The sequence below is a fragment of the Anabrus simplex genome, chromosome 1, assembly GCF_040414725.1.
Source record: "Anabrus simplex isolate iqAnaSimp1 chromosome 1, ASM4041472v1, whole genome shotgun sequence".
Taxonomy (NCBI): Eukaryota; Metazoa; Arthropoda; class Insecta; order Orthoptera; family Tettigoniidae; genus Anabrus; species Anabrus simplex.
The window spans coordinates 1,340,661,411-1,340,687,808 of record NC_090265.1 but is presented as its reverse complement, the minus strand read 5'-3'; the positions used below and the strand labels follow the sequence as shown (position 1 = coordinate 1,340,687,808).

At 38.6% G+C, this 26,398-nt stretch overlaps 1 protein-coding gene across 1 annotated transcript in view; it reads right to left on the bottom strand.

Annotated features, from left to right (window-relative positions):
- The window catches only part of LOC136858984 (homeobox protein engrailed-1-B), a 70,929-nt gene that overhangs the window by 8,744 nt on the left and 35,787 nt on the right, over nucleotides 1-26,398 (bottom strand). The window contains exon 2 of the mRNA XM_067138665.2: nucleotides 3,068-3,171. Coding sequence (XP_066994766.1) covers nucleotides 3,068-3,171 — 104 coding nt within the window. The remainder of the gene's footprint in view (nucleotides 1-3,067; nucleotides 3,172-26,398) is intronic.

Genomic DNA, 26,398 nt, shown 5'->3' with positions numbered 1-26,398 from the left:
CGTTAGGTGGAATCGGCTCTATCACTATCACCTTTGTGTTCATTATTTAGCACATTCAGGATATGGATGTATTTCCTCGGCCACTTCTTTCCAATGTACCCCATCACTGAAGCATAAAATATGTTCATTTATTGCAGAAATTGTATCAATTTCAACACCAGCAGCACTACACAGCTCACTTAGATCTACATCTTCAACACGTATGACCTTGAGCATCCTGATTTTCTGAAGGCTTAAAGCCGTAGTTATTTGTTGGTTCTGGTTTCACTTCTTTTCAAGCTTTTTTTATCCAGCTTACAGCATCAACTACGGTGACAGATTTTGCTACACTAATTCGTGTACTGACGTAGCAATGTTCTTTTCGTCACTGGGGAATGCATGACTTTCTTTCGATAGTCTGAAAGAGCGAATCATGCCTTGGTCTAGGGACTGGATGCATGAAATTGTGTTAGCAGGAAAAACAAGCTTAACTTGCACATGTGATATATTTTCGGTGCAATGATATAGAGAATTATCGATAAAAAGTGAGATTTTTCTATATTGGTTGCGCACATTAGCATTCAATTTAACGTGCCAATAATGAAAAATCTCGCATGTCATCTACGTATTCATATTAGTATGCCAGAAGACACCAAGAAGATGCATGTTAGTATTTTTGAAGCACCTCGGAGAACTTGATGGTTCTTACTTTTCTCCTCAAAGACCTATAGCCAATCGTTGTATGGCCACTTTCCTGCCCTTACACTGTTCACCCTTCAATGTTAAAGTTTTATAGGGAATAACTTTAAAAGGGAAACCATTCTCGTCCATATTAAAAATGTCACAATTACTATAACCGCTTGTAACCTGCCGAACTCTCAGTCGGCAACCGTGTTTTCATTTACTTCTACACTTTCGCCGCAAACTGATGGCAAGTCGGCATTTTGAAGAAGACAAAGTCTGTCCAATCATCCGTTACTTACAAGGAAATTAACTACAGCTGTATCAGAAGCAAATTTGGGGGCTTCCTTTAGCAACATTCCCTTAGCACGGGGGTGATTGAATCACTTCTTAGTGTCATTATTCGCATTTTATTTGCAATACAGTTTCGGATTTTTTTCGCACTGAAACTTGTTTCCTATAGGCCTGTAACACTGAGATGTCTTCACTCACCTTTATAACAGAAATTCGTTATTTTAGCGAAAAACATTCATTTTTTGCGACGTAGGCCTGCCTACACATGTCATAATGATACACTCACTGCCATCTAGGAACAACGAGAGTGAAATATTCCAGTAGTACATGTAGGAATGTACAGTGATGTATAATACCACACCAACGACATGAAAGACATAGACTGCTAAACATACTCGTTACAGCGCCCCTGGTTGAAGCACAGTGAACTAACTTTTGCCTGTAACTGTCATGGCGGCTGCCACTTCTTGGTCTTGACAGGTAGCCCTTATCAGTTCAATGAATTGATGAGATTATATGTTATTGCAAATTAAAGATTTACCTAAAAATAAAAACGACATTTTCAAACATTCTTAATGTTGCATTGATGTTATAATGTAATAAGCGCAGTGAATATGGCCAGCATTTGCTTGGTTAAAACAAGAATTACTTATGTAGAAGGATGGATAATTCGGCGTTATGCACTAACAATGAAGTCATTCACTACAGATAGACATGTTGTACGTACAGCAGTTCACTGAGGAATTCACACGCGTAGAGGAAGATACCATTGCATTTTCATGGCATACCTTCAGTGTCATTCTGGTATAATTTTTGAAATTTGCTTCTTGGAATGCTTTGTTATGTTTTATGCGTTTTGCTACTTACAGCCACTTTCTAAGAACTTCTGTGCAACATGCAGCACATACGTCCGTTGGTTGCGGTGTAGAATATCTCTACGGCATTATTTATTTATTTATTTATTTATTTATTTATTTATTTATTCATTCATTCATTCATTCATTCATTCATTCATCCATTCATTCATTCATTCATTTAGTTTAACCTTGCACACCTTCTTAAAGACCGTACTCCATCACACAACTTCTCCAGATCCTTTCTATGGCAGATTCAGAGGAAATAAGCATATGTTTTGCCTTCAAGTGGCATGGCTGCCAGTGGTTCAAGTAGATTCAAAGATGGCCATCAGATTAGCTGTCTATATTTTTAATTTCGTTGTACCACACAGTAAGTACTTTTTCATAGTTTTCCAGTTGTCTCTAGGGCGACATATTATTAATCATCATCATCATCTGTTTACCCTCCAGGTTCGGTTTTTCCCTCGGACTTAGCGAGGGATCCCACCTCTACCGCCTCAAGGGCAGTGTCCTGGAGCTTCAGACTCTTGGTCGGGGATACAACTGGGGAGTATGACCAGTACCTCGCCCAGGCGGCCTCACCTGCTATGCTGAACAGGGGCCTTGTGGAGGGATGGGAAGATTGGAAGGGATAGGCAAGGAAGAGGGAAGGAAGCGGCCGTGGCCTTAAGTTAGGTACCATCCCGGCATTCGCCTGGAGAAGAAGTGGGAAACCACGGAAAACCACTTCCAGGATGGCTGAGGTGGGAATCGAACCCACCTCTACTCAGTTGACCTCCCGAGGCTGAGTGGACCCCGTTCCAGCCCTCGTACCACTTTTCAAATTTCGTGGCAGAGCCGGGAATCGAACCCGGACCTCCGGGGGTGGCAGCTAATCACGCTAACCACTACACCACAGAGGCGGCCATATTATTAATTCATGAGCAAAATTCATGGTCATTGGTCGGAGGAAGGGGTAGTCATCTTAAAAAGGATAAAAATACACTGATATTATGAGTACCCGTGCCAAATAAAAATGTTAGGTAATAGGGACGGTTGGCTTAAAAGGGTGGTCAGGGTGGTCATCTGGAGAAATTTCTTTGTTAGTTTAAACATTGTAACAACTAGCTTATAAAACGAAACGTAAAACAGCTAATCAAATCGCTACTCTTCTCGGTATTGCGAGGTCAAGATTATGACTCTGGTCCTCATGCATAACACCCCGTGGCATGTGCAATAAAATAAATTGCTGCACGTATTCCAGTCCTGTATCATACCTTGAATTCCGCTTCTAACCGCTCCAACTGTTTGGCGCTGTACGCTTGTCGTGGTTTTCTGTCAATGCCAGGCTTTCTCGATCTGCGACCTACTGGTTTCGGAGCTGAAAAAACAAAGACAAAATCCTCAGAAAACATTTTAAATCCGCTAAATTTTCGTTATACATTTAAAGTTGTATATGCGACCATAGATGTTGATCGTTCAGAAACTACGGGAAAAATCCTGATAATAATCGTAAGTGTAGACCCAAAATTGGTTATTCTGTTTTGCTAGTTCTGAGAGTTCAGTACTCTGTGTATACGTTTAATAACTTATAATTGTTTATACATATATAAATCCCATTTAAATCTCACATGGGCCTAATAAAAAAAGACAACTTTAGTAAAGGTTTTCGAAACAGACTGATGTTTCCAATGAAATATCAGTCTAATTCCAACATCATCACATTTATCCGCGTATATATTTTTACATCGACACATTTCTTATGCGTTGTTAAATCAGTAAGATGTGATTCTGGCTGCATCTTAAAATAATTTGAAATTATTTAATAACTAGCTGTAGTAAATGAAATGGCGTATGGTTTTCAGTGCCGGGAGTGTCCGAGGACATGTTCGGCTCGCCAGGTGCAGGTCTTTTCAACTTGACTCCCGTAGGCAACCTGCGCTTCGTGATGAGGATGAAATGATGATGACGACACATACACCCAGCCCCCGTGCCAGAGAAATTAACCAATGATGGTTAAAATTCCCGACCCTGCCGGGAATCGAACCCGGGATCCCTGTGGCCAAACGCCAGCACGTTGACCATTTAACCATGGAGCCGGACACTAGCTGTAGTGTCCGTCGTTGACAGGACTATAGCATGAACAAAGTTATCTCACTCGCCAGCCACTTTCCGCCAATATTAAGGCATGCTGTTTCACCCGGGAGATACATCGGAAATGAGTGGCAGCGGAAGAGACAAATCATATCACAACAATGGTCAATGTAATGTTATTGTTGATCAGTTTCATGAGTTTACGATACGGTAGGCCTTCACATTTAGTTTTCTTCCGACTCTGTGATATAACAGCAATTAATGTAAAGGGAGTTCTTCCTTCTTTCAGGACTCCTTCTTGTCTTATTCTTCAAGCGATCGTTCCTTTATGGTTTTTCTCATTTTTATAATCATCTTAACAATTTTCCTTGTCGACATGGGCCGATGACTATACGGTCTTACATCTTAAGACTATCGTGACAAAAACCATCGCCAGTTAGCAGTGCTCGGCATTGATATGGATTAAACAACAAAATTCTAAATACACAAATTCTGTCATCATAGTTGATATAGTAAAACTGTATAAGACATAAATGATCGGAACTTGTATTCTCTATAATTTTTGTTATGTAATAGAGGTATTTAAAACATTAAATTTTAGGCACCTTCCCCTAAACTACCATTTCATCCAGCGTGAATAAAATTATTTATGGCCAGGACTGTAGTACCTTATTCCAAGACTACATGCCGGTGTTCATAGTTATGTCTTTTTTTTTTTTTTTGGCAAATGCAAACGCAAAGCAAATGCTTTACGTCGCACTGACACAGATATGTCTTACGGCGACGATGGGACAGGAAAGGCCCAGGAATTGAAAGGAAGCGGCCGTGGCATTAATTAAGGTACTGCCCCGGCATTTGCCTGGTGTGAAAATGGGAAACCACGGAAAACCATTTTCAGGGCTGCCGACAGTGGGGCTCGAACCCACTATCCACTATCGAGCTCGGTTATTTATGTTTCCTCACGTTGTATTCCTATGAAGGTTCGCCTCTGTGGTGTAGTGGTTAGTGTGATTAGCTGCCACCCCCGGAGGTCCGGGTTTGATCCCCGGCTCTACCACGAAATTTCAAAAGTCGTACGAGGGCTGGGACGGGGGTCCGCTCAGCCTCGGAAGGTCAACTGAGTAGAGATGGGTTCAATTCCCACCTCAGCCATCATGGAAGTGGTTTTCCATGGCTTCCCACTTCTTCTCCAGGCAAATGCCGGGATGGTACCTAACTTAAGGCCACGGCCACTTCCTTCCCTCTTCCTTGTCTATCCCTTCCAATCATCCCATCCCCCACCAAGGCCTCTGTTCAGCATAGCAGGTGAGGCCGCCTGGGCGAGGTACTGGTCATCCCCCCAGTTGTATCCCCCGACCCAGAGTCTGAAGCTCCAGGACACTGCCCTTGAGGCGGTAGAGGTGAGATCCCTCGCTAATCGCACTAACCACTACACTACAGAGGCGGACTAATTGATATTTTACGATCTATTATGTATTTTGAGTTATTTAGATGTGTTTGATTACAAGTTTTAGATTATTTAATTTTCGAGTAAAACTTCGTCGTTATGGAAGCTTGAATTGACTGGGAAGGATCCTGTCATAACTGTACATTATGTTAACCCGTCGCACTATAGATACGATGTACACGATTTCAAAGTCATTGAGATTGTCTGTCATCGATAAGCTTTGCGACCCCAAAACCAGTGGATTCAACACTAATCTCTACCAAGTTTCATTGAGAGCTATTCTGAAACATACCCACATACATCCATAATCTCGGTCATATTAGCATTCATATTTACCCCTTCTCAACCTCCATTCTGATTACGGCTGAAGTATGACTTAACCGGCATCGAGAATGTCACAGGTCAACTCAGTGACCTCGTACACACTGGATTCAACATTTATATCAGTCATTTTCGTTTATTTGTATATTTCAACCCCTCCCCTACGAGTGCTAGAGGTGTTTTCCTCCAAAGGTTTTTTTTTTTTTTTTTTTTTTTTTTTTTTTTTTTTTCAGATAGTAAGTCATATGTGTGTACCAATTACTACTGCATGAGGCCTATGCTGGGACAAAGACATGTACATGCGTAATTTCGGTTATTTTGGACATTTTCCTTTAAACCCCTTCTCATCCCCATGCCGACGGGGGCTGAACATGGATTTCAACGATATCCGGAGTGTCATTATTCACCGCAGAAAACCTGAAAACTACGGATTGTGCATTAATATTTGTTGTTGCCTATTATTTTTATATTCACCCCCCACAGTAATTTCTTCCAGATAATATGTCGTAAGTGTACCAAATTTGGTCGGGAGGTATGCTAGAACATACACACATACGTCCATTATCTCGGTCATTTGGGGAATTTTCTTTTTCAACTTTTCTCAACCCCTATGCGAAAGGAGGCTGAACTTGGACTTCAACCACATCCGGAATGTCACTTTATTTTAGAGATCACGAAAACTATAAATTCAACACTATTTTTGATTATATTTACATCTCACCCTCTCTAACTCGTACCCCTAGGGGTTGGCGTACTCCCACGCGGTTTATCTCATGATAGTAATTCATAAGTGTACCAAGTTTCATTGAAATATCTCCAGTAATCCCGAAAACTATGGATTCGACATTATTATTATTGGTAGTTTTCAGTTATATTTATATTTCACCCCCTCACGTAGTGTGTTATCCCCACAGTAAATTTTCCAGATCGTAAGTCATACTTGTATCAATTTTGGCTGATGGCTACGCTGGGATATACACACGTCCGTTATCTCGGTCATTTTGGACAATTTCTTTTTTCTTATCCTTTCTCAACCCATATGCCAACGGGGGCTGAACTTTGAAAACCGTGAGTTCAACACTATTTTCGATTATTTTTATATCTCAACCCCTCACCCCCGTCCCTAAGAATGCTAGGAGTATCTTACACCCACGCGGTTAGACTCCTGACAGTAAGTCATAAGTGTACCAAGCTTGGTTCAAATCGCTCCAGTAGTCCTGAAAACTATGGATTCCAAATTATTATTTGTCGTTCTTAGTTATATTTATATTTCATCCCTTCCCCTGGGAGTTTTAGTGGTGTCTTGTCCCCATAGTATTTTTCACAGATAGTAAGTAATATCCGTACCAAATTTCGTCGACAGCTATGCTGGAAAATGCATACATTCATCAATATTCTCGGGCATTTTCGTCATTTTATGTTTTCACTCTTTCTCATTCCCTATGCCAAAGGGGGCCGAACTTGGAATTTAAACAATTCCGTAGTATTACTATTAATCTCAGCGACCCCGAAAACTAAGGATTCGACACTATTTTTGATATTTTTACATATCACTCACCTCGTCCCCACCCAAAAGGGGGCCGAGCCTAAAATTTTGAAAACCCGGAGTGTTACTATTCATGTCAGCGACCCCGAAAACTATGAATTGGACACTATTTTCAATTATTTTTATATATCACTGCCCACTCGCCCTCAATCCAAAAGGGGGCTGAACTTAGACTTTAAAAATTCCGGAGTGCTACTATTTATATCAGCGACCCCGAAAACTATGGATTCGACACTATTTTCGATTACTTTTATATCTTACTCCTCCCTCGCCCCCCCCCCCACTCAAAAGGGGAAAGAACTTGGGCTTTAAAAAACCGGAGTGTTACTATTAATCTCAGCGACCCCGAAAACTATGGATTCGACATTATTTTCGATTACTTTCATATCTCACTCCTCCCTTGTCCCCCCTCAAAAAGGGCGATGAACATGGACTTTAAAAATATTCGGAGTGTTTTTATTCTTCTCAGCGACCCCGAAAACTATGTATTTGACACTATTTTCAATTATTTGTATTTCCCACTCCCCCGTCGCCCCCATCCAAAAGGGGGCTGAACTTGTACTTTAAAAAATCCGGAGAGTTACTATTCATCACAGCGACTCCGAAAACTATGGATTCGACGATATTTTCGATTATTTCTATCTCACTCCGCCCTCGCCTCCACCCAAAAGGGGGCTGAGTTTGGACTTTAAAAAATTCACCTCAGTGACCCCGAAAAATATGGATTTGATATTATTTTCGATTATTTGTATATCTCTCTCCCCCCTCTCCCCCACACAAAAGGGGGCTGAACCTGGATTTTAAAATATCCGGAGTGTCACCATTCATCTCAGCGACCCCGAAAACTGTGGATTCGAAACTATTTTCGATTATTTTTGTACCTAACCCCACTGACCTTCCACCCCTAAGGGTGCTAAGGATGGCTTAACCCCGCAGTGCTACTTTCGTTGAAATTGCTCCAGTGTTTTAGGAGGAGATGTGTCATTTACACACACACATACATCCATTTTTGTATATAGTAAGATGATAATAATATGAAGAAGAATATTGTATGCTGATCCCATACGCACCAGCTCTAGCATACTAGAGAACATTCCTTTCCTCCTATGAAAGAAATGCATCTCTTTTGGCCTTCTTAGTTACTACTGGAATGACATATAATAGCAGTCAAAATTAGTGTTCCGGCATAGTTGAGTTGACAATAACAAATAATGGTGGGCAAGCATTTGTGTGTTATCACCTGAGTGTGAAGAAAGCTTAGCACAGCTTTACGGGGACACAATGTGGTATGTGTCAACTGCGAGTCCAAACGTGCTAACTGCTCGCTCAAACGCACGTTTACAGGCTCCTATACACCCTATACGGTAAGGGTCATGGTGCTAATCACTAAAACACACTGCCTAACAAGCTCATCGAGGACAGTCTGGTCCCTTTAGGCGCTTGTCCCCTCGGAACCGAGTCAGTCACAAGCAAATGTTTCACCTAGAAGAATAATTTACAAAGAATCGTGAATATATTATGTTAAACTCTCAATTTGTAGCAAGACATTGCAAAGAAAACAATGAAAAAATCAATTCTTCCATTCTTAACATGTCAATCGCAATGGCTATAAATATCATTGAAGAACACTCAGTGATCCAGAAATGAAATGTACAAAAGTTTGCCTACGAAAAGAAATCAGCCCATTGATAAATCTGTCAACGGTGAAAGAGTAGAAAATGCATGCGGTCTCAGGACTCAGACCTATGTGTTGGCCGTTTTTCTTAACCACAATCAGTCACGGTGTATGGAAGGTTATCATAAAAAGTTGTGTGTGAAACAAAGAAATCCTTCTGCTTCAAACAATACAAAAATATCTACTTGAGGAAATAATAACCGGAGAAATTACGAGCGTTAAACAACAATGAAATGATTATAATACCATTGGTTACAATTATTTATATAATAATAATGATAATAATAATAATAATAATAATAATAATAATAATAATAATAATAATAAATAATTTGCTATTAAGAAAAGAGAGGGTCAAGACCCGAATGCAGTTCTAAATTCTTCAGTCTGCCCTACGTTGGCATGTAACGTTGCACCTGTAAGAGCTGTACCAGGAAGGTCCCTTGAAGGTAACCGCTGCAGAAGATGTAGTGAGACTGAAACATTACCTCACGTCTTGGGTTCCTGTGCCTTCTGCGAAGCTCTTCGAAACACTAGACATCACAACATCAGATCATCCATAGCACAGACGCTCTGTGAGAAAGGATTTCAAGTGCATGAGGAAGTCCATGGCATTGGACTAAATGGCGGCACGAGAAGGATTGATATGATCGCAATCAAAGGGAAGAAAGGATATACTATATATTAGACCCCTCAGTAAGATTCGAAACACACTCCGACCAACCAGATGAAGTGGGCCGAGAAAGGAAGTCTATCTACCAGCCTACAGTGCCGTATTATAAGAACAAATACGAACTGGACGAAGTAGAAGTGAGGGGTCTCATGATCGGTGCGAGAGGGACAGTCCCTAAGAAGAAGATAGAACTGGTGAAGACCTTTAAGATCAGTACCAAGGAGTTCATCGATTGGGGGCTGAAAGCGCTGAGGGGTTCTCTTTTGCTACTCAGACACCACTTACACTCGCCAGACTGAGACTCGCCAGATTGAGACATAATTTACTGATTTGTGTACTTTGTCTTTGGCAGCCTCCAAGTGGAGGAAGATTTTGAAAATTTTTGAAAAAAAAGTATTAAACGCTTCATTCTCTAGGCCACAGCGGAGTTGAAACCCTGAAAATAGAAAACGTAAGGCATTTTAAGATGTTCCTCCTACAAAATAATTTAAAATTTCGTGGTAAAGTTAGTGTATCATTTGTTAAGCCACTCGAACTGGAAACAAGTTTATGACGTATACCAAGTTATTATTAAAATTATTCCATTTTTCACGTGGACCCTTCAAAACCTCTCTATTTTCTATCAATAATCAATCAATCAATCAATCAATCAATCAACGTTGACGTAAAGCCCCTAGCAAAAAAAAAAGACAACAACTCCTAAATACCCTCATAACCATATGAAAAGATCTGTGGCCTTTATTTACAATCCCGTTAATGAATATACTTCCTTATATTAAAACCTAGATAGGCCAACTTACGGTGATCCCCATGTGGTACTTCTCTAAATTGGTAGTATTGTCATCACATGTATGACTGCCCTCAGTGTGTGTGTGTGCAAGTTGCTTTACGTCGCACCGACACAGATAGGTCTTATGGCGACGATGGGACAGGAAAGGGCTAGGAGTGGGAAGAAAGCGGCCGTGGCCTTAATTAGGGTACAGCCCCAGCATTTGCCTGGTATGAAAATGGGAAACCACGGAAAACCATCTTCAGGGCTGCCGACAGTGGGGTTCAAACCCACTATCTCTCGAATACTGCCCTCAGTGTAGTCCATGGTTAGAAATTAAGTAATGTGTAGTATAGGTATTCACAACGAATGGAGACGATTTGTCAAAATATAATTTAAAAGTGTTTTGTTACGTGAATGCCTTCAAAAACTTCAAAGAAAACATAATAGTCAACCATCTAGAAGTGAAGTGTACACACGTTTGTTTATGAAAGGAAATTTTAAAAACTATTATTTCAATCAACGTTCAAAGAGCAGAAAATATATGCGATTACTTCTAAGTTTCAGTGGCTCACTCAATTGAACTATGCTTACGAGAAGGTTTCACTGTTATTGAATGCGATAAATAAACTTGTTTACAAAACGTGATGCGATTTGAAGGTAATAGCTTCTTTTACATGGTTTATAGACGCGTGTTTACTGAGTCCTGTCCTTCTTTTGAGTTTGTGGGACAGTCGAGCAACAAAACATTATGTGATGAAGGACTGCGTAATATCAAATGCCATTCTCCAGTGGCATCTGAAGTCGAAAGCCTACTTCTACCTCCATTGCATATCTAACTAGGCCTCATTAATTTTCTTATAAAAGCTGAAAATAAAACAGTTGAAGCATTTCAACACTCAATAATCTCTTGAAAACAGTGATGATAAATTAAAAGAAGGCACATTTGCAGGTCCACAAACTGGAACATAAAACAGGATTTCTGGGAAGATACCTAAACCTGGGATATTGAAAAAGAAAGATTTTTCATCTGTTGTCAAAGGGATCTTGGGAAATAACGGAACCGAAAACTAGCCTAAAACACTTTTTTTTTTAATATGAGAAGCCGTACATCGCTGGAGATTCACTTCATACATTCACACGTTTTACTTTCTTGCGCGGCAATTTTCGGGCCGTAAGTTATGAGCTGAGGGAGATATTTTATCAAAATGTATCTACGAAGCGAAAGCGGGACCAAGAAAGATGGTCGATTACTGCTGAGTTTTCATAACGGAGAATTCTTGTTCTCACAAGAGGATTGTTTAAAATCTTCTCTATTTTAATTGACATATCAGAATATGTATTTAATATGTGTGTTTAAAGGTTTTAAAATGTTCTTTACTACTTATTGAGCTGCCTTTTTCTAAACTATAACTGGTGTCTACCTCCGTAGTAAAACGTCGTGCCTGCAAAGAGTTGTAAGACGAGGACGAGGACACGAAATTAAAATATTACACCATAAGTAGAGGTCTTTTAACCAAACAGTATATTTAGAGTATACCAACTCAAGGATCTTTTTAGGTACAAATACTTTCAAAATCCCTGAATGTACTAAGCGGTTGCAGGAAACATGAAAAGGAAATATTTCCATTGATATTCGGTTTACAAAGAAATGTTGTAGAAAAAAATGATCTAGCCCTAATCGACTTTTATTCAGATCAAGTTTTTGGTAGTATGAACATTTCTCGAATTTTGGAACCACCCAAGACGACTAAAATTTGTAAAAGTTCATGAACACTGTTTTATACTCGGCAGAGTAAACCAAATCTCTCTTGGGCTTCTATAGCTGAGTTTTAATGAATTTTGTTGCGTAAACTCCAAACGTGTCGCCAGAGATCTTTTACATGCCGACATCATACGGCATGGAGTGTCAAATGGACTTTTCTCACCCTTCAAAAATCCGACTACCTCTGTCAGGTTTGAGCTCGCTATCCTTGTATGCGGAGGCCGACACTCTGCCACTGATCCACAGACACAGCAGGACGTGATGTAAACTATGGATGGATGGCCAGACAACCACGGTCATCTGAAATTACCATTCCTTGATGGATGGCCAAGACTGAGAGACATAACACACGTTTATGATCATTTTATTTTCCCATGGGGAAATTTAACACTATTTTGCTTGCGGTCCGGCAAATATAACTGAGACCTTTATGTTTTTCTTTGTGTTTAGGCCATCTGCAGACCACGGCGCTTGTGTTCTAGCTGTGTTTTTGTCGTCGTCTGTCTCTTTTGGCGTACTGGATTGTGTTCTTAGTGGCCTCTTGAGCCTTCCTGTTCGCCCAGTATTCCTTCATTTTCTCGCTGAATTCTTTCCTGCGTTCCTCTGACCAATTCCCGGCTCCTTTGTGGCTAGCTAATGTAAGGGATGTTAGGAAAGGTTTAGTTTTGACCATTAAATGGTATGCATTCCTGTCAATTATGGCCGCTTGATTAATATTGAGCTCTGCAAGATCTTTGTCCACTTGCTTGGTCCCGGGGAATCCAGTAGCTTTGCCTTTGTTAGCAACCTTGAAGATCTTATGGGATAATGTATTAGGATCCACTCTGTGTAGGTGTCCATAGCAAGTCAGACGTTTCCTTCTGATGGCATCTATGAGGTTTTCTTGATGCTGGTAGAGCTTATAGTTCGGTTTCTACCATCGCCTTCCATCTGGTAGGATCTTTGGCCCTATTATTGGGTAATCACATAAATGGGATTGTGAATAAAGGGTACAGATCTCTGCACATGGTTATGAGGGTGTTTAGGGGTTGTAGTAAGGATGTAAAGGAGAGGGCATATAAGTCTCTGGTAAGACCCCCAACTAGAGTATGGTTCCAGTGTATGAGACCCTCACCAGGATTACCTGATTCAAGAACTGGAAAAAATCCAAAGAAAAGCAGCTCGATTTGTTCTGGGTGATTTCCGACAAAAGTTTAGCGTTACAAAAATGTTGAAAGTTTGGGTTGGGAAGAATTGAGAGAAAGAAGAAGAGCTGCTCGACTAAGTGGTATGTTCCGAGCTGTCAGCGGAGAGATGGCGTGGAATGACATTAGTAGACGAATAAGTTTGAGTGGCGTTTATGAAAGTAGGAAAGATCACAATATGAAGATAAAGTTGGAATTCAAGAGGACAAACTGGGGCAAATATTCATTTATAGGAAGGGGAGTTAGGGATTGGAATAACTTACCAAGGGAGACTTTCAATAAATTTCCAATTTCTTTGAAATAGTTTAGGAAAAGGCTAGGAAAGCAACAGATAGGGAATCTGCCACCTGGGCGACTGCCCTAAATGCAGATCAGTATTCATTGATTCATTGATTGATTCACTGATTATATTGTATGTATACTGCCTAACAAAACCTGAAGGACCCAGAAGAGGTAGAGGAAAGAAAATGGAATTTCAAGTGTTGAGAGGGTATGTGATGTTATTTCGGTGATTACAAAATCGACTCAAAGTTATAAAGAACTTGGGAGTACAAGTCCACTTATCAGTATGACGTTGCACAAACACATGCGCTGAGTCGGTTGGAAAGGGTGTCATAAAGCCTTTGTATCCTCTTCTGAGGCAAAATCGCCCACAACTGTTGTAACTGGTCCTTGATATCCCGGATACTGACACTGGGACGGAGTTGACGTCTGAGCTGGTCCCACACATGCTCTATCGAAGACAGATCTGGGGATCATGCTGGCGACGGGAGTATCTCGACATCACGCAGACAGTTCATAGAAACACGTGCCGTGTGTGGACGAGCATTGTCCTGTTGAAAAGTGGCCCCGCGATACTGTCGCATGAGAGGTAACACATGAGGACGCAGGATGTCCGTGACGTACCATTGTGCCGGCAGAGTTCCCTCAATCACTACCAACCGTGACCTGAAGCCATACACGACGGTTCCCCATAGCATGGCGCCTGGAGTAACACCATTGTGCCTCTCAAAATAATCGGAAGAATGGGAGCTCTTGCCATACTCGCAGGCGATAGTCATGCGGGGTAGTGTAGATCCGCGATTAATCGCTGAATACAGTGCGACGCCATTCATCAGCAGTCCATGATCGTCGGTCACGACACCACTCCAAACGCAGCCATTTGTGTAGTGGTGTTAACGACAGCCTACGCCTGGGACGGTAATGCATAATACATACATACATACATACATAGCCTACATACATACATACTGTACCATTTCATTGCCCTGATAATTTTGAATCATGGTGTTAAAATCGTCGTTTTGCCTGAATAGCGATTAAGTGTCGGAAATCATGCGGCAGAAAATACGACTTGTAATATACAGGCGTGCAGAATTAAATAGGCCATGAATATCTTAGAAGAAAGTGCAGGCATGTGGAATCCAAATGGCCGTGATTTAAATGAATGCAGTGACTTTTAATTGGAAGAAACAACAATAAGAACGGGTGAACATCGCATGAAGTCGCCAGGAAGAGATTTACGTATGAATTGATAGGCAACTAGAACAGAAGAATATATTTTTCGTAGTCGTAACGGAAATCTCAAGCAGAGTATCAAAAAAAAAAGGAATAAACAAAGAAAATAGTGGAGCGCAGGTTCCGAATAAACTAGCGAAAATCGATCAATTAATGTGTCTAGTGAAGACACAGCAACACTTAAGATACCTCTTAAGATCATTCAAATTATAATATTGACGTTTGTTACATAACCTACTCTGCTCAACTTAAGTATAGTTTAAGGAAGCTAATGATGTCTTCAAATATGTGTTCTATGCATGTCTTCGAGAGCTACGTGATGACCGGCTAAACTGAAGATGGGACGAGAGTCTGACGGTAACCCGCCAACCATTCCTACGGACCCGAGGATCGTGGCCGCAGCCCGGTCATGATGCAGCGATAACCCGGAGATGAACGTCCTAGGAGAACCAGGAAGCAGCCATCCCAGTCCAGAAACGCAGATGGATTAAGTTAAGTTTCACAAATTTCTTTTCTTAAATTGTAGTTATATCGTGATATCAAGTTGTCGATGGTGATTGTACGAGAGCTAGGTCGATATATATCTTCGAGAGGTGATCTCAATATCGAGTTTCAGCGCGAATGTACCAATGTTGATGTTTAACTGATGGATTTAGGTAATCTTCCAAAACTAATAAACACTCCCATGGGTAGGAAAGATAACACTCGCAAATGATGTGCTTTGCTTGCAATGTTTAGTTTTCTTTCAAAGAATATTGCCGTACATAATGTGAAATGAGATATTTCAAACGAGAATATATAGTATATTGAATTATAGGTTAACGTACGGATACGACGTCAACTTTTACCTAATGTAAATTGGTACAGGCCTAGTATCTTCATACTTTAATGAGAGAAGTATGCGTCTATATAAATGATAGTTGTTGATCCATATAATGTGAATTCTGATGAGATATTGAATATAGTGAATTGAGCGGTACTTTGAAAAGAATTAATGATGTTTATATTTACGGTGAGCTCATATACGTCGGGAATATTGAGGTAAGACTTGTCAATGTTATAAATAATATATGCATTGAGATATTAGGCGTGGAATTATGATTAATACGACGACGAATAAGGAATTGATGTCCGTTTATTTCAAGCAGCTATGGATCAGGATATATTTGACGCATATAGGGATATGTAACATGGCTTGTCTTATTATTTGAGTTATTGACATTTGGTTAGTGAACTTGCAGATTGGTAATAACGTACGATCCTCAAAAATAACCCTAGATAACCTATAGTAGAGCATAATGACGGCATTTTCTAAGAAAATTTCACATGTTACTCAATATTTAAAATGACTTAAGTGGGAACAGTAAATCATTGACAGTAGTGTCTTCATACTGTTATGTTATTGCTATTTGCGAGTGTGAAAGTTTCATCAACGGTAGCCCTTGACCATTAGCACTCAATGATTGGATTTATAAAGCATTTCGACCTTTATTTGACCTAGACATAAACTTGTTGAGATTTTATTGAACAATTATTACATATTTCTTAGGGAATATTTTGTATATGTCCAAGTATGATCAAACATATATAGGTATATATATATATATATATTTTTTATGTTCATTGGTATATCAGCCTAGGTAGCAATTGAAAGCTACACATGTGAAACATTGCTTACTCCATCTACGTTATTAATGATACAGTTACAAAAATGAAATAATGTTAGGATGAGACACCAAAAAGAAGCATTCTTTAAATACAAGGCCGAACAAACCTTTTAATAATTACGTACATATGTAGGACATAATATTATGTAATTATTCAAGATCTTGATAAAAGTTAATAATAAGTTAGAATTTGATATTTAAGGAGAATTTGAGAGTCCTATTCTCAGATAATTTCATGTTAGTTCATTCTTAATATAACAGTTCATTAATTTTGAAGTAGCCAAAGGAATCATAGAATTATTTTTATGGTAGTTTAGTGGACTGATCATTTTAATTCTTTTATATATGAGACTGAGGAGATATAGGAGGTAATCCATGTCAGGTCAGGAGAGCTTCCTGAAATAATATAATTCCCCAGAGAAATTGAGGAAGATAATTCTGGAGTGGAGCTGGGGGGCGATATATATGCCAAAATAAAAAAATAAAAAATAAAATCGTGGGAAATTAAAGAAAACTATATTACGTTGAAACTGATATGTTTTACTACATTTTGACAATTTCAAGGTATCATTTAGAAGAAAGATAATGATATAGAACAGTGTAGTACAGTCCTGCTCATTGAGACACAGAAGTGCAACAAATGTACAGTTTTCGGGAAGGATATAGGTGCCATGCGAAATGTCTTTAGAAAGTGATACAAGTGTGAGGAGCACGGAGCACGATATCGACAATGAATATTATTACATTGAACGGCATTTATTAAAGAACGTACTATATTATGCAACTGATGACAAATATATGAGACAGCGAAGTAGGTCTAATATTGTTCATTCATAACATTTCTTACACAAAGGTTCCTTCAAATATGTCTGGGTGTTGGACAACTGAAGGCTGAGCGTGAACGTGGTATTATAATCGATATTGCTCTGTGGAAGTTCGAAACTAGTAAATATTATGTTACAATTATTGTCGCTCCTGGACACAGAGATTTCATCAAGAACGTGATTACGGATACTTCGTAGGCTGACGGTGCTGCACTGATTGTAGCAGCTGGTATGGGTGAATTCGAAACTTGTATCTCGAAGAACGGTCAAACCCGTGAATATGCTCTGTTTGCTTTCACCCTGGGTGTCAAGCAGCTGATTGTAGATGTTAACAAAAATGGTCTCTACTAAGCCCCCTTACAGTGAGGCTCGTTTTGAGGAAATCAAGAAGGAAGTAAGCAACTATTTTAAGAAGATTGGTTACAACCCAGCTGCCGTGGCTTTCGTGACAATTTCTGGCTGGCACTTGTATCACTCCCTACAAAAATGCCGTTGGACTTGTATCAGGCTCTATCCTTCGGAAAGAGTTTGAACTACAAAAGGGAGGTTGGTTCAACTTACATCCTTTTCCATATTATTGGCAACGGCACATAGATCAATTTTAGTGAAAAAACCGCATTTTTCATTTTATGGCACTTGTACCGTTTCCCGATTCCACTTCACAATTGATTATCAGAATAGACGAGACCGTGGATGTTAAAAAAAATACTAATAATGTGAATGAAATGTAAACCAATAATGAGAGTAATATCTTCAAGTCAATATTTTTTTTTTATTTTTGATGAGATACCTACATGTACATAAGAATCATTTAAATAACAGCTTATTAATACAAAAATAATTTTTGAATAAAATTAGTATTTAAGAATTTAACTTATTAATATTATTTATAGGATATAAGAATAATTTAAGTTAATTTCATATGGAAATAATGGAATTTAAGATTGATCGTATTTTGAATTATTGACCTGTTAGTCAGGCAAACATGATGGATATATTCGAGGTGCGTATCTCAGTCGGATTCACGTTAAAAAAGAAAATACAACATTTTAGTTTGAAAGAGGATAATCCCTGAGTTGTATGGCATAGCTAGCTGGAGATTTTCTTGAACGCCGACGTGTAGTTGGTTGGAAGAGAGACTGACACCACAGTGAAGAGTAAGTTCGGTTCAAGAAAAATTGGCGCCCAACAGTGGAGCAAGACTGAGAACGCCCAGCACAGTTACAAAATGAATGTAGTGCGCATCAAGAAAAATCAATGCCCACCAATGAGGCAAGACTGAGAAAGAGGCGTAACATGACCAAGAGAAAGAATAATTAAGAGAACTTGATGTACAATCGTGAAGTAAGGCTGAGAGGAAGAAGAAAATGATTAGAATTGGACATTTATGATTGAGATCAAGGGAAGAGAAGCACAGTAGAACAGAAATTATTTCACGCTGCTACATAGAAGAAAGAGAGGAAAGAAGGGCAAATCAAGAATCAAGCGAGAAGATATGCAGATGCATATGGGAGCGGAAGAAGAGATAGATAATAATGATAAGTTACAATAATAATTTGAATAATTGATAGGTTAAGTTGATTGATAATATTAATTCAGATTATGATAGGATTTTATATTAAGATAGAGATGGTTAATAGGATAATAATTTAAGAAATACCAAGAATGCTTCTTTTTGAGTGTCATGAGTGACTGGGATAGTAGGATGGTTGGTTTATTGGGGGAGGTCAGACTGTCAGTCCCATACTGAATTGAAATACTGATATATTTTATTGGTTGCAAACTATAAACAATTAGCAAAATAGAATCTTTAGCGAAGCTAAGCAATAATAGACATAAAATGGCGACTATTAGTCAATTGAGGTCACAAGTTGAGGAATACCAAAAGGAAAAGGATGAGGAGATAGAGAAGATAACCGAGGAGTTAGAAAAGGCAAAAGAAGAACAGAAGGGAATAATAGAATTGTTAAAACAAATGATGAAGAAACAAGAAGAAACTTATCGAAACCAGATGGAAGAGTCCATGAGACGGATGGAGGAGAGACATCAAGAATTCATGAGACAAATAGATGAGAATCATCAAAAATTTATGAAAAATTTGAGAGGAGAAAATAACGAGAAAGATCAAGAAGCTAGTGAAGAATTGGAAACAAAAGAAGAAGAACGTATAAGTCCACAAAAATCATTATATGAAGAAACCGGGAAGCAGGAGAAGAAGCAAGAAGAATGGCGGCAGAAGCAGCTAGGACAAATAAGAAGAACGGAAGAGAGGCAGAAGAAAAGAAGAAAGGTGGAAATTCGAATAGTCCGAGCAGAAATTTGGCAAATGCAGAACGAATTAGAGAGGAACCAAATCAACGAACAGGACCAAGAAGGAAGATACTTATTTGAGTCAGACCAAATAATGATGAAGAGAATCGTGAGAGAGCTTACAACTATAACAGGTGTAAATCAAGTACATCACCATGGAGGAGGTGAACCGAATCCAAAGGTGAAAATAAAAGCAGAACAGGCAAGAACGAATGTCAAACGGACAAGGAAATTTCCTAAGGAAAGGAAGAACGAAATGGATTACCGAAATAAAAGAAAAGGAACCAGAGAAAAGAAGAGATGGGAAGGAGCGATCAAAGGTCGACATATCAATGGAGATGTAGAGGAAGCCGAGAGTCTAGAACTTCAGGAGGATAAAAGAAAAGATAGAGAAGAGCAGAAATTGAATACGAAAACCCAAACTTGTCAATTATGAAGAAGACCGAGAATAGAATGTAGAATGCTTCATTAGAACTATGCAGGACACTATAATATAAACAGGTCAATGAAAGCTCCATTTATATACAAAAATGAAATGGAAATAAATATACTGCGAGCAGTACATTTATTTGTCCGTAGCAGGGAAGAAAAATGTACCATTTCATTGCCCTGATAATTTTGAATCATGGTGTTAAAATCGTCGTTTTGCCTGAATAGCGATTAAGTGTCGGAAATCATGCGGCAGAAAATACGACTTGTAATATACAGGCGTGCAGAATTAAATAGGCCATGAATATCTTAGAAGAAAGTGCAGGCATGTGGAATCCAAATGGCCGTGATTTAAATGAATGCAGTGACTTTTAATTGGAAGAAACAACAATAAGAACGGGTGAACATCGCATGAAGTCGCCAGGAAGAGATTTACGTATGAATTGATAGGCAACTAGAACAGAAGAATATATTTTTCGTAGTCGTAACGGAAATCTCAAGCAGAGTATCAAAAAAAAAAAAAAGGAATAAACAAAGAAAATAGTGGAGCGCAGGTTCCGAATAAACTAGCGAAAATCGATCAATTAATGTGTCTAGTGAAGACACAGCAACACTTAAGATACCTCTTAAGATCATTCAAATTATAATATTGACGTTTGTTACATAACCTACTCTGCTCAACTTAAGTATAGTTTAAGGAAGCTAATGATGTCTTCAAATATGTGTTCTATGCATGTCTTCGAGAGCTACGTGATGACCGGCTAAACTGAAGATGGGACGAGAGTCTGACGGTAACCCGCCAACCATTCCTACGGACCCGAGGATCGTGGCCGCAGCCCGGTCATGATGCAGCGATAACCCGGAGATGAACGTCCTAGGAGAACCAGGAAGCAGCCATCCCAGTCCAGAAACGCAGATGGATTAAGTTAAGTTTCACAAATTTCTTTTCTTAAATTGTAGTTATATCGTGATATCAAGTTGTCGATGGTGATTGTACGAGAGCTAGGTCGATATATATCTTCGAGAGGTGATCTCAATATCGAGTTTCAGCGCGAATGTACCAATGTTGATGTTTAACTGATGGATTTAGGTAATCTTCCAAAACTAATAAACACTCCCATGGGTAGGAAAGATAACACTCGCAAATGATGTGCTTTGCTTGCAATGTTTAGTTTTCTTTCAAAGAATATTGCCGTACATAATGTGAAATGAGATATTTCAAACGAGAATATATAGTATATTGAATTATAGGTTAACGTACGGATACGACGTCAACTTTTACCTAATGTAAATTGGTACAGGCCTAGTATCTTCATACTTTAATGAGAGAAGTATGCGTCTATATAAATGATAGTTGTTGATCCATATAATGTGAATTCTGATGAGATATTGAATATAGTGAATTGAGCGGTACTTTGAAAAGAATTAATGATGTTTATATTTACGGTGAGCTCATATACGTCGGGAATATTGAGGTAAGACTTGTCAATGTTATAAATAATATATGCATTGAGATATTAGGCGTGGAATTATGATTAATACGACGACGAATAAGGAATTGATGTCCGTTTATTTCAAGCAGCTATGGATCAGGATATATTTGACGCATATAGGGATATGTAACATGGCTTGTCTTATTATTTGAGTTATTGACATTTGGTTAGTGAACTTGCAGATTGGTAATAACGTACGATCCTCAAAAATAACCCTAGATAACCTATAGTAGAGCATAATGACGGCATTTTCTAAGAAAATTTCACATGTTACTCAATATTTAAAATGACTTAAGTGGGAACAGTAAATCATTGACAGTAGTGTCTTCATACTGTTATGTTATTGCTATTTGCGAGTGTGAAAGTTTCATCAACGGTAGCCCTTGACCATTAGCACTCAATGATTGGATTTATAAAGCATTTCGACCTTTATTTGACCTAGACATAAACTTGTTGAGATTTTATTGAACAATTATTACATATTTCTTAGGGAATATTTTGTATATGTCCAAGTATGATCAAACATATATAGGTATATATATATATATATATTTTTTATGTTCATTGGTATATCAGCCTAGGTAGCAATTGAAAGCTACACATGTGAAACATTGCTTACTCCATCTACGTTATTAATGATACAGTTACAAAAATGAAATAATGTTAGGATGAGACACCAAAAAGAAGCATTCTTTAAATACAAGGCCGAACAAACCTTTTAATAATTACGTACATATGTAGGACATAATATTATGTAATTATTCAAGATCTTGATAAAAGTTAATAATAAGTTAGAATTTGATATTTAAGGAGAATTTGAGAGTCCTATTCTCAGATAATTTCATGTTAGTTCATTCTTAATATAACAGTTCATTAATTTTGAAGTAGCCAAAGGAATCATAGAATTATTTTTATGGTAGTTTAGTGGACTGATCATTTTAATTCTTTTATATATGAGACTGAGGAGATATAGGAGGTAATCCATGTCAGGTCAGGAGAGCTTCCTGAAATAATATAATTCCCCAGAGAAATTGAGGAAGATAATTCTGGAGTGGAGCTGGGGGGCGATATATATGCCAAAATAAAAAAATAAAAAATAAAATCGTGGGAAATTAAAGAAAACTATATTACGTTGAAACTGATATGTTTTACTACATTTTGACAATTTCAAGGTATCATTTAGAAGAAAGATAATGATATAGAACAGTGTAGTACAGTCCTGCTCATTGAGACACAGAAGTGCAACAAATGTACAGTTTTCGGGAAGGATATAGGTGCCATGCGAAATGTCTTTAGAAAGTGATACAAGTGTGAGGAGCACGGAGCACGATATCGACAATGAATATTATTACATTGAACGGCATTTATTAAAGAACGTACTATATTATGCAACTGATGACAAATATATGAGACAGCGAAGTAGGTCTAATATTGTTCATTCATAACATTTCTTACACAAAGGTTCCTTCAAATATGTCTGGGTGTTGGACAACTGAAGGCTGAGCGTGAACGTGGTATTATAATCGATATTGCTCTGTGGAAGTTCGAAACTAGTAAATATTATGTTACAATTATTGTCGCTCCTGGACACAGAGATTTCATCAAGAACGTGATTACGGATACTTCGTAGGCTGACGGTGCTGCACTGATTGTAGCAGCTGGTATGGGTGAATTCGAAACTTGTATCTCGAAGAACGGTCAAACCCGTGAATATGCTCTGTTTGCTTTCACCCTGGGTGTCAAGCAGCTGATTGTAGATGTTAACAAAAATGGTCTCTACTAAGCCCCCTTACAGTGAGGCTCGTTTTGAGGAAATCAAGAAGGAAGTAAGCAACTATTTTAAGAAGATTGGTTACAACCCAGCTGCCGTGGCTTTCGTGACAATTTCTGGCTGGCACTTGTATCACTCCCTACAAAAATGCCGTTGGACTTGTATCAGGCTCTATCCTTCGGAAAGAGTTTGAACTACAAAAGGGAGGTTGGTTCAACTTACATCCTTTTCCATATTATTGGCAACGGCACATAGATCAATTTTAGTGAAAAAACCGCATTTTTCATTTTATGGCACTTGTACCGTTTCCCGATTCCACTTCACAATTGATTATCAGAATAGACGAGACCGTGGATGTTAAAAAAAATACTAATAATGTGAATGAAATGTAAACCAATAATGAGAGTAATATCTTCAAGTCAATATTTTTTTTATATTTTTGATGAGATACCTACATGTACATAAGAATCATTTAAATAACAGCTTATTAATACAAAAATAATTTTTGAATAAAATTAGTATTTAAGAATTTAACTTATTAATATTATTTATAGGATATAAGAATAATTTAAGTTAATTTCATATGGAAATAATGGAATTTAAGATTGATCGTATTTTGAATTATTGACCTGTTAGTCAGGCAAACATGATGGATATATTCGAGGTGCGTATCTCAGTCGGATTCACGTTAAAAAAGAAAATACAACATTTTAGTTTGAAAGAGGATAATCCCTGAGTTGTATGGCATAGCTAGCTGGAGATTTTCTTGAACGCCGACGTGTAGTTGGTTGGAAGAGAGACTGACACCACAGTGAAGAGTAAGTTCGGTTCAATACATACATACATACATACATACATACATACATACATACATACATACATACATACAACTTCATTATAGACTATTATGGCTTCAGCGTTCAGTCTGCAATCTTCTGTGAATTAAATATGTGCCTCCACAATCCTCTATTTGCCACTACTTGTGTGGCCTCATTCAGTTCTACATCTCCTTATCTATATCCCATTGAATACTAAGTCTAGCTATCGTCCTCTTGGCCTTCGTCTCCTCTTCTTACCCTCATGGCCAAGTCCATTATTCTCCTAGGTAACCATCTTCCTCCATTCACCTTATATGACTCCACCACCAAAGCCGATTTATATATTATTCCTAAGTTAATCTCCTCATTCCGTTCACTCTCCTCCCATTGTTCCCAGCCTTTTGTACCAGCAATCATTCTCGCTAACTTCATATTTGTTACTTCCAACTTATACATAAGATATCCACAGACCATCCAAAGAATTCAGTGAGATATAGTTTTACCTTATTTATGGAATTACCCTCGTATAGGGATCCTAGATTTTCAAAAGGAAAAACTGGGACACTTCGCTGCATTTACACAGAGCAGTTTACTACCACAGCAGTACCGTATAAGTTGGCCTTATATTAAATTTTTGGGGTTTAAATGTATCGTATATTGTAACTGGCTAGGCTTATTGTTATCATTAGGGAGGTACAGTTCTTGAAATAGTGCAGGGCAATTTTCTTTGCATTAGCTAATTTTAAGTACTTAAGTATTGTAGCTCTTTAGTCTTTTCAACGTTTCGCTTGGTGTGACAACGGGCTTAACGCTTGTATTGCAACACATTTCCAAGATTCTAGCGGCTAGTGCACCGTCAAGACACCCCTGCAAGCCTCCTTTGTTGGACAATGCATTGACGGTGCATTAGACTAGATATGCACTTCTACTTGTAGCCTATAAATACCTGCCTTCAGCGTTTATATCGACTTCTGGGAACTTATTTATTTAAATGTGTGTGTTTTTTCCATTCGTAATGTGTCGCGCTGTTACAGACAGGTCTTATGGCGACGATGGGATAGAACAGGGAAGGAAGCGACCGTGGCCTTAATTAACGTACAGCCTCAGCGTTCGCCTGGTGTGAAAATGAGAAGCACCGAGCTCGACAGCTGCAGTCGCTTAAGTGCGACCTGTATCCAGTATTCGGGAGATAGTGGGTTCGAACCCCACTGCTGGCAGCTCTGAAGATGGCTTTCCGTGGTTTCTCATTTTCAGACCGGTCAAATACTGAGGCTGTACCTTAATTAAGGCCACGGCCGCTTCCTTCCTACTTCTAGCCCTTTCCTGTCCCATCGTCGCCATAAGACCTATCTGTGTCGATGCTACGTAAAGCAACTTGTAAAAAAAATGAGAAGCCACGGAAAACCAGGATTGATGACAGTGGGTTTCGAACACACCTTCTCCCGAACGCAAGCTCACAGCTACGTGACCTAAACGGTGTAGCCAGCTCGCTCGGCGATTAAGGTATTTTCAACTTTGGTTTAGAGTGTACAAAAAAGAAAAAGAAAACTACTTCTACTTTAAAAAATATATGGATGGTATTGTAGAGTCCAGCTAATAATAATAATAATAATAATAATAATAATAATAATAATAATAATAATAATAATAATAATAATAATAATTGTACCGGCTGGTACACCTTTACGCCGCACATTTGAATTTTCCGCCTTAAAGTACTCCTCTACTGGAGAAACTGTGAACTTAAAACTGGACCTACTTCACCTTTCCTCTGAAGATGTCACTGTGTGAATTTCGACTTGTTTTTGTTTTCCATTGATCAAGAATTTTGGACATTCTCTTATAGATGTCTCTACAAAAAAACTATGATCATGCACCCTGGTGCGAAGTGAGGGAAGTTTCTTGAAGATGTTTTGTACTCGTAAGTTTTCTTATTACTAAATTTCGTTCTTTCATTTGTGGGTTGGCAATATTTGTCTTTTCTTTCCGCCAGTTTTGAACGTAGTCAATCCAGAATTTCTGTAATTAATTATTGACTAATCGTGTTTTTCTTCTTCTTCTTCTTCTTCGATTTTGATGTGTAACTGTAAGCTACCCAATAAACGCCTGTGGGTGTGTCTTAATTATTCATGAAAGGTCTCGAATCTTCCCCGAGGGTATAAAAACTGCTGATTTTCCTGTCTCTCGGCCACATCATCAACATTCAACTTAGTGTATGGACGTGTAGCAGGAGGCGGGAAGCGCCTCTTTCTTCAGGCAGCATTTCTTCAGTAAGGTAATGGCCGCTTAACATCTTTATTTCTT